A 10,000-nucleotide genomic window follows, 5' to 3' on the forward strand; every position below is an offset into this window, starting at 1 on the left:
GTTTGGGCTAAAATATTTATACACGTCTCTACCTCTCTCTCTCTCTCTCCCTCTCTCCCCTCCCTCTCTCTCTCTTCTTGCTCTCTCTCTCTCTCTCTCTCTCTCTCTCTCTCTCTCTCGGGCTGCAGGCCTCTTCCACAGGGCCGTTATTCAGAGTGGCTCTGCTTTATCCAGCTGGTCGGTGAACTACCAGCCGGTGAAATACACACGACTGCTGGCAGAGCGAGTGGGCTGTAACGTCCTCGACACACACGTAGGCCTTTACACACACACACACGCACACATGTACGCCTTTACACACACACACACACACACACCACACAGTCACATGATACTACATACATGACACACCACATGACACACACACACGACACTACACGATACACACACACGAGACACAACACACCACACGATACACACACGACACACCACATGACACACACACACACGACACACCATACACCACTGTCATGTAACACACCACTGTCAAGTGACTCCCCACTGACACATAACACACAACTGACATGGAGTGGGGAAATACCACTGACAGCTCACACATCACTGACAGGTGACACTCCATTGACAGGTCACACACCACTGATATGTAACACACCACTGACAGGTGACACACACACCTGATTCAGCTCAGTAAGTGACATGATATTTAGGTGATGAGGTCATAAACTTAACTGTAGACCCAGGGTTGGTTCCCGCCCTGCAGAGCTCCTCCTCTTTAACTAATAGCCACACCCCTTCGACTATTACCCACACCTCTTTGACTATTAACCACACCCCTTTGACTATTAGCCACACCTCTTTGACTATTAGCCACAACCCTTCGACTATTAGCCACACCTCTTTCAAGAAAGAATTAGTGAAATCAGGGGCTTCTTTGCAGAGTTGGACCAATACTTGCACAAACTGCACTCAGATTCTGTGTGTGTGTGTGTGTGTGTGTGTGTGTAGGATCTCGTCCTCTGTATGCAGAAGCGTAGCTACAGAGAGCTGGTGGAACAGGACATCCAGCCGGTGCGCTTCCATGTCGCCTTTGGGCCAGTAATCGACGGCGACCTCATCCCAGATGACCCGGAAGTGCTTATGGAGCAGGGCGAGTTCCTCAATTACGACATCATGCTGGGCGTCAACCAGGGGGAGGGGCTTCGTTTTGTGGAGGGTGTGGTCGAGCCAGAGGAGGGCGGGGTTTCGGGGTCGGACTTCGACTTCGCTGTGTCCGACTTCGTGGACGGTCTCTACGGTTACCCAGAAGGCAAGGACACACTGCGGGAGACGATAAAGTTCATGTACACGGACTGGGCGGACCGAGACAACCCTGAGACGCGCCGCAAGACGCTGGTGGCCATGTTCACCGATCACCAGTGGGTGGAGCCAGCAATGGTAACGGCGGACCTGCATGCTCGCTACGGCTCACCCACCTACTTCTACGCCTTTTACCACCACTGCCAGAGCCCCATGAAGCCAGCTTGGGCCGACTCCGCCCACGGAGACGAGATCCCCTACGTGTTCGGGGTGCCGCTCGTCGGCCCCACTGAGCTCTTCCCCTGTAACTTCTCACGCAACGACATCATGCTCAGTGCCGTGGTGATGACCTACTGGACCAACTTCGCCAAGACCGGGTAACACGCGCTGACGCCAAACTCCAAAGCCACAGAGTTACACAGTCCAGACCACGACGGACGAGATGTGTTACACTGTTTCACCGTCTCAAACACCAACATGCACACAAACATCCACCAAGAGGGAAAAGCAACACATACAAAAGCTTTAAAACACATGAGGTGTTCAATACTAATGTGGGTGGGCACACACACACACACACACACACACACACACACACACACACACACATGCAAACGTGGACTGTGTGCATGACCCCAAAAATAATCCTCATATAGGTCAGAGCGAGGGATAGAGAGAGAGAGAGAGAGAGAGAGAGAGAGAGAGAGCGAGATGTCCATGCATTTAGATGTGTACAGTCAACACGTACCTAGCAAATAATTTGCCTGCTGTACTTTCTTGTTTTTATAAAAAGAATAACTTTTTTCATTTTGTGTGTCCGTCCCTCTGTCCTGTTTTCGTCCTCTCCATGCCCTCAGAGACCCGAACAAGCCTGTCCCCCAGGACACTAAGTTTATCCACACCAAGGCTAACCGCTTCGAGGAGGTGTCATGGTCCAAGTACAGCCCACACGACCAGCTGTACCTGCACATCGGCCTGAAGCCGCGTGTGCGTGACCACTACCGCGCCACCAAGGTGGCCTTCTGGAAGCACCTGGTGCCACACCTGTACAACCTCCACGATATGTTCCACTACACGTCCACCACCACGCGGGTGCCGCCCGCCCACACCACGGCCAGCACGCGGGGGGCCACGCCGCGGCCCGCCCGCACGCCAGGCAAGCGCCCGCCCCAGTCCACAGCCCACAGTGGCCCCTTGGTGGTGGCCAACCCACGCGACTACTCCACCGAGCTGAGCGTCACCATCGCCGTGGGCGCCTCGCTCCTCTTCCTCAACGTGCTGGCCTTCGCCGCTCTCTACTACCGCAAGGACAAGCGCAGCCGGCAGGACACGCCCCCTCAGGCCGCCTCCCAGCGCCAGGCCCCGCCCGGTGACCTCGGCTACGCGCCCGCCTCGGCTGGCGTCGGAGAGAAGGAGGAGGGGTCTCTGTGCGACCCGCTGCGTTTGACCCCGGCCTCCTCGCCAAGGGATTACACTCTGACCCTGCGACGCTCCCCCGATGACATTCCACTCATGACCCCCAACTCCGTTTCCATGACACCCGGCAGTGTCGCCATGACGCCCAACAGCGTCACCATGACACCCAACACCATCACAATGTCCCCAAGCTCACTGATGGGGTATCCCAGCATGCACCCTTACAATACCTTCACACACGGATACAACCACACTGGCCTGCCCCACTCACACTCCACAACCAGGGTATAATGCGGGTAACTGGTCCAAACTGGTCCAAACCTGTTCCAGCCAGTTTCAACAGCTCAACCAGACAGTTTATATCCTAGAGTACAACTCAACACTCACACTTAACCTATACAACCAAACACACACACACACGCGCGCGCCAACCTGTTTATAGTTTTTTTCCACTTGAAAATATAAACATGCAAAGCAGACTGTCTCGTGAAGCCAGTCTCCTGTCCCTGGGATCTCTTCTCCTGTGGGTCACGGTGGACGCCAAAAGCTCGGCTTCAGCTCAGACTAACAAAGCCTCCATTAATCGCACGATGCAATAGGACACAGATCACTGAATGTAACACATGTGCATTAGTCATGAAAGGTGTACTCCTGTACCACGCTGTGTTGTGTTTATTTAGCTCGTAGAATCCATGCCACGCGTCTGTTTAAGTAACCTTTCACCAAATCCTTCCATTCTGTCCTGATACTTATGCCACAGAATTCTAAAATACTATTTTCTCTAACACTTAATAACATAGTTAGCGAGACGCTTCGCTAGCGCCCCCTAGTGACTCGCATCGGCCTCTCTCTGGCAGCCTTCACAGGCCGTTTTGTTTCTGGCGTTAAGAGAAGAGACACTCGTGCTGGTTCCCGTCCAAACCGGCGGCGTGGTTCGGCCCGGCGGAGGAGCTCCACCCGCTGCAGCGTCTTCAGGACAACCTCCTACCTTCACCTGGAGGGGCTTTTCAAAATGATTTGTAAACTCTAAATTCAACCAACTATCATCCCAGTGTCTGTGTTTGGTGGAAGTTGTCTGTGTTTGGTGGAGATTGCGAGGTATAATCTGGCTCTTTGACTGTCGTCCAAACGAAAATCAAACTAGTCACGCCTAGCACTCGACCTGCTGTTCTCAGACCAGTCCCAGCAGCGCTGACCAAGCAGGTCTTTGCGTCCCCAGATCAGACCCATCTGATCTTCCTTTCTGGAGACGACCCTGCATCACAGAGATTGTAATCTCATGCTCACCTGAGCACATCGATTTCCTGGAGATTGTAATCTGATGCCGTGATCTGAGCGGGACGTGGTACTCCTACAATCACACACATCCATTTCATTTTGTTTTGTCTCTCAGTGGAGCGGCCCGAGGGGTTTTTCAGACATGAGACTGCACACAGGCGGACGCGTCTGATGGCGGGGGGGCAGACAGAGAGATTCCCCCCATTTCAGGCCGCTGCATTGCCTCCAGCAGACTGCGGGTGGCGCTCTGAGATCAAACTGACACTTTGAACATGTAAATGCTTCAGTTTATAATCACTGAACGACTGAGATTCTACGCTCCAGAACTTTGTGGACAAGAGCCGCCTACACGCCTCACTCACAAATAAGACGGTGTAATAAGACAGTAATAACCCATGCAATAGGAGTAATAACTACGTTTGTACAGTCTAAGTATTAGATAACCTGTATTAACTCTGTGTACAGTCACCCTTTGTTGAGATTATTCTCATCATGTTAACGATCTGGTTATTTTCACCGTGAGGACAGTTATCAGAAAGTAGACGGAGGTTTCAGCCTTTTTCTTTGTAGAAGTGGACACTTTCTCTCTTCTGTATTACTTTTTTAAAAACAATAGTCTCTTTTCTTTTTTTTTATGACGTGCAGGTCATCAGCACTGTGGATGGGCACACACAAGAGCCCTCTCAGTGTGGTTTTGGATGAGAAGCTTCTGTGTGCGTGTGGGTGTGTGTGTGAGTGTGTTCGGTATGTGTTTACAGTTATGCATTTATAGCCCATCGATGTCTTTCTAAACATCCTTATCACGCTATCTGGCAAAGCGCCCTTTTCTGATCTGTCTTTGGAATCCAGATCATTTTAAATACTAAATGTTGCTGCGTCGGACTGATTTGGTTTGTAACGTGAAATACGTCTTTCTTCCATCGCGCCTGCTGGGCTTTCTGTACGTTCACCACGTTGATCTAGTTTGCCTGTGCGAGCTTCGCTTTTGCATCTATGAGACGAATCAGCTGTTATTGTTTATAGTGAAATACGAATATGTGAGTACGACATGACATCGGGCCTCATGCTCGCGCCCTTCCTATGGCGCCGAGTCCGATTTAAGGGTGCGTGCAGGAGGAGTTACTATGGCGACGGCTTCTTAAGCGTTGGGTGAGCGCGAGGGCTTGTGGAACCGTGTGCATGTCTGACGGCTTTGTCACAGAGCCCTGAGCGCCACAAGGTTGAGGAAACGTCTTCGTCAGATAAACCTACAAGCTCAGACTCTCTCTCATGCGCGCTTCTTTCTCTCTGTGTCTCTCTCTAGCTCTCTCTCCCTGTCTTTCTTGATCTTTTATACTCTGTACATGCCTTTTCCTCGGATTTACAGTAAATATTCAGTAAATATTCACTTTGCTTATTGCTGCTGTCTCACTTGTTTTTTTTCTAGTCCCTTCCCTACCTCTGTGTGTGTGTGTGTGTGTGTGTGTGTGTGTGTGTGTGTGTGTCTGTGTGTGAAAGAAAATGACTTGGAGAGTAATTTTTATCTGACTTGGTGAAGTATTATTGAGATGAAGGGTTTTTGGACAAACCACAGAATGTTTACTACAAGTCACACACGAATGCTATTGTCCTTGTGACTGTAGCCCTTTTGTCTGTGTGTGTGTGTGTGTGTGTGTGTGTGTGTGTGTGTGTGTGTGTGTGTGTGTGTGTGTGTGTTTGTGTGCATGTGCACGTGTGTGTATGTGTATCTGTGAGAGAGAAGGATTGTATGTGTGTGTGTGTGTATGTGTGTGTTCTCACCCAGCTGTACAGATTTGCTCAATGTGCCCTTGTTTCTATGCTCACTCCACTTCATCTGTGCCAAGGTACACAAACACACACACACACAGACACACACACACACACACACACACTCTCTCTCTCTCACCACTGTCTACTGCAGTGCGTGTGTTTGTGTGTGTTGCTCTGTGCAGTGCAACAATGTGCCTTTGTGTGTGTGTGTGTGTGTGTGTGTATGTGTGTGTGTGTGTGTGTGTGTGATGTGTGAGTGATAAAGCGTGAGTTGATGTTTGAAATTGGTATCAGGATTCAAAAATGGAGATGTGTTTAGAGACTCAGGCAGGATATTTTGGATATGGGGTTAGAGGTCAGAGGTTAGAGGTTAGAGGATAAAAGAAATAGCCTGACAGGGTTGAGGAGGAAATCCCAGTTAAATGCAGAAATGGGTCAAAACAACCAGCAGAAGTGAAAGACAGACACAAATCTGAGAGTTTGAGTGGGTCAATCCAAAAAGAGAGCACTGCGTCTTTAAGATCTACCCCACGAGTGTGTGTGGGGGGGAAACAGTGGGTCTGTTTATTGTCTGGGAAACAACAGTGTGAGTGAGAACATTAAAAGAGAAGTGTGAGACTAACTTTAGCACCACATCACAGACTACCGAGCAGAAACCCCACAGATCAACACCCTCCTCTACACACGCGCACGCACACACACACACATGGGTAAGTTATTCTGGACTCGTCTGTGTTTATTTCTTCAGCGTTATTGTTTCACCCAGCAGTTTATGTGGTGATTCATGTCCTAACATATCTGATGGTACGGAAGCAACTGTGATTTTCAGAAGAACTGAGAGTTTAGACACACGTTTTGTAGAGTAGTGATGTTGTGTGTCATGGGCCAGGTGTATTTGTGTGTGTGTGTTTGTGTGTGTTTGGTGTAGGTACTATGACATTCTGTGTATGTTAGAGCAGGTGTGTTTGGTCAGGGAGTTGTCACTTTGTTGGGTTATAGGGCAAGAGTGTTGGATATATATGTGTTTGTGTTAGGAGAGGTGTGTTGGGTATATGTGTGTTAGGACAGGTGTGTTGGGTATATGTGTTTGTGTTAGGGCAGGTGTGTTAGCTATATGTGTTTGTTTTAGTGCAGGTGTTGGGTATATGTGTGTTTGTGTTAGGGCAAGTATGTTGGGTATATGTGTTTGTGTTAGTACAAATGTTGGGTATATGTGTTTGTGTTAGGGCAAGTGTGTTGGGTATATTTGTTTGTGTTAATGCAAGTGTTGGGTATATGTGTTTGTGTTAGGGCAAATGTTGGTTATATGTGTTTGTGTTAGGGCAAGTGTGTTGGGTATATGTGCTTGTGTTAGGGCAGGTATGTTGGGTTTATGTATTTGTGTTAGGACAGGTGTGTGGGGTATATGTGAATGTGTTAGGACAGGTATGTTGGGTATATGTGTGTGATAGGGCAAGTGTGTTGGGTGTATGTTAGTGCAAGTGTTGGGTATATATGTTTTTGTGTTAGGACAGGTGTGTTCGGTAAATGTGTGTATGATAGGGCAAGTGTGTTGGGTATATGTGTATGTACTAGGACCGGTGTTGGGTATATGCGTTGTGTTAGGAAAGGTGTGTAGGGTATATGTGAATGTGTCAAGACAGGTGTGTTGGGTATATATGTTACGGCAGGTGTGTTGGTTGTGTGTATCTGTGTTTACCTTTCATCTTCTCTGTATATGTGTTTGTGTGTACATATATATATATATATATATATGTGTGTGTGTGTGTGTGTGCGCGTGCGCGTGCATGCACATGTGGGTGGATGTGTGCATGCACGTGTGTGTGTGTGTGTGCGTGCGTGCATACGTATGTGTGTGTGTGTGTATGTGCATGCGTGTGTGTGTGTGTGTGTGTGTGTGTGCATGGATGAGCTGTTCTCTCTCTCCTTTTCCCTTTTCTGAGCCCTGTGGCAGCTGTATTTACTATTCATTTACATATAATTTGCATATATTTACATACACATATACACAGTAACTGGTATAACAGAAATTCAGTATTAGTGATAGCTGGAGCTCTCATTTGGAAGGTTAAAGGTTAAAGTTTGCACATTTAAGCACCACAGACTCAAATTTTCGTGCATTCCACAGGATCATTGTCTGTGATCTCTGAAAGTGTGTGTGTGTGTGTGTGTGTGTGTGTGTGTGTGTGTGTGTTAAGGTCTAATATATGAACACAGATGTGATCTATCCGCACTTCAAACGTCATGTGTAAAAATGTAGTTACTGAGGCTCTGAGGCTGGAGACTGACGCCCCCTGCTGGCACGTATGACCAACACTTTTAGATGTATTCAGTGACCCCTGGAAACTCCAGACTTCTGGATGTTTTATGACTGTACAGTCCGTCCACCCTTCAATAATTTAATACTGCATTCAGCCCTCATCTATCTCTCCCTGCAGAGCACAGAGAGACATCACAGGGTGCACAGGCCCTGCAGAGCACAGAGAGAGCTAGACATGTTACTGCACAGTGTGTGTGTGTGTGTGTGTGTGTTGGGGGTTGTATGTGGGTGTTCAGGTTAATTACAAGATCATATAAATTTGTTAAAGTAGAGGAACAATTTCACAAAGGAGGACTTAAGAGAAAATGGAGGGAGAGAGAGAAAGAGAGAGAGAGAGGGAGGGAGGGAGGGAGAGATGCTGAGAAAGAGAGAGAGGGGTTGAGAGATGCTGGAGGGGTAGTGACCCCCCACAGCCCTTCTATGGCATCCTGCCATGACCTTGACCCTAGTGTGACCCCACCCCCACAGCTCTTCAGCTTTAGCCACTGGTACCAGTGTGAGCTTGCCTGTGCTCGCGACAGAAAGGGGGAGAGTGATGTAGCTTGTGTGTGTGTGAGTATGTGTGTATGTGTGTGTGCGTGCGCGTGTGTGCGTGCGTGAGTGTGTGTGTGTGTGTGTGAGTGTGTGTGCGTGAGTGTGTGTGTGTGAGTGTGTGTGTGAGTGTGTGTGCGTGAGTGTGTGTGTGTGAGTGTGTGTGTGAGTGTGTGTGTGTGTGTGAGTGTATGTGAGTGTGTGTGTGTGTGTGAGTGTGAGTGTATGTGAGTGTGTGTGTGTGTGTGTGTGAGTGTATGTGAGTGTGTGTGTGAGTGTGTGTGTGTGTGTGTGTGCATTCGTGTGTGTGTGCGTTCGTGTGTGTGTGTGTGAGTGTGAGTGTGTGTGTGTGTGTGTGTGTGTGTGTGTGGTATTGTTGTTTTGTTAGCTGGATCACACACTGCCAGTCTTTGTATTTGCTGCTGAAACAAAAGCCATTGTAGTTCACACAGTAGGGCTTTTTTCCAACCAACAAAACAGTCCCGGACTCAACCAAGCAGCGCCCAATGACCCGTCCCAAGCACCGCCCACAGCTCCTCCCACGGCCCCACCCAATTCCTAATGCAAAACAGACTCCCACTTATCAGGCTCCGCCCAAAGTCTGATGCTGCCCCTCCCACCCGGAGAGAGGGAGAGAGGGAGGGAGAAAGAGGTGTAGAGTTGCCGATGAGAGAGTGGGAGATGTCTCAGAGGTGAAGACTGGGAGTTTTTTTTCCCCTGAAGTGGATCTGAAGACGCTCAGTGTTTCCCTCAGAGTTTTCCGTCGTCAGCGTTTTTCCCCGAGAGCAGCATTCCGACACGGCTGTCTCTCTCTCTCTCTGTCTTCCCGCGGGTGGAGAGTGGTACTCTGATCCTCCAGAGCCCAGCTGGAGCAGCTGAGCTGCATCTAGAACATTCTCCATTGCCTGGTTTCCGTCGCTGCCGCCGTAGATGTTCCCAGTGAAGCAACCCTGGTTGTGTAAAGCCCTAGGTGCAGATCTAACCGCTGCTCTGAGAACAGCTTCAGTCTCCGCTAACCTAACACTGGCCTCAGCTTCATCGCTCACCCACTGACCCCAGACCTGCCTCGCCATACGCTCACCTTTTCCATAGCGCAGCATTCTGGGATCCGGAGTCCTGTGGCTGAGCTATCTGGATGTTGTAGTTTGCTTTCTATTGGATTTTGGATTTTTTTAATTTATTTATTTTTTCAGATTATTGCAGGATTTTGCTGTTTAGTTTTTGTTGGAGTAAAAGATTTTGATGGGCTGTACTGAAATCGGCTGTGATTGGCTCTGTTATACAGTACTTGGCTGTGATTGGCTCAGCTTCTGCATTTATGATGCTGTATTCTTATATACTAATGGCTGTTTTGCTAACCCAACAGGTGGAGTGTGATTGCGTGTGTATGTGTGTGTGTCCTACAAAGCGAAGCTTATTGTTCGCATA

The 10,000-nt window shown here is 48.9% G+C and overlaps 2 protein-coding genes across 3 annotated transcripts in view; both read left to right on the top strand.

Moving 5' to 3' along the window:
* The window catches only part of nlgn3b (neuroligin 3b), a 30,412-nt gene extending 25,063 nt beyond the window's left edge, over window positions 1–5,349 (top strand). Inside the window, exons 6-8 of the mRNA XM_081720229.1 lie at window positions 129–253; window positions 967–1,634; window positions 2,115–5,349. Coding sequence (XP_081576355.1) covers window positions 129–253; window positions 967–1,634; window positions 2,115–2,964 — 1,643 coding nt within the window. The 3' untranslated portion in view covers window positions 2,965–5,349. The remainder of the gene's footprint in view (window positions 1–128; window positions 254–966; window positions 1,635–2,114) is intronic.
* A 722-nt stretch (window positions 5,350–6,071) lies between these two features.
* plp1b (proteolipid protein 1b) overlaps window positions 6,072–10,000 on the top strand; it is an 8,956-nt gene continuing 5,027 nt past the window's right edge. Inside the window, exon 1 of one of the 2 annotated variants that reach the window (XM_035527092.2) lies at window positions 6,072–6,431. In XM_035527092.2, coding sequence (XP_035382985.1) covers window positions 6,428–6,431 — 4 coding nt within the window. In that variant the 5' untranslated portion in view covers window positions 6,072–6,427. Of the gene's footprint in view, window positions 6,432–8,876; window positions 9,543–10,000 lie in introns of those variants that run through there. The other variant, XM_026997220.3, reaches the window with a different exon arrangement.

This window comes from Electrophorus electricus, chromosome 8 (genome assembly GCF_041902795.1).
Source record: "Electrophorus electricus isolate QZ-2024a chromosome 8, ASM4190279v1, whole genome shotgun sequence".
NCBI classification, from domain to species: domain Eukaryota; kingdom Metazoa; phylum Chordata; class Actinopteri; order Gymnotiformes; family Gymnotidae; genus Electrophorus; species Electrophorus electricus.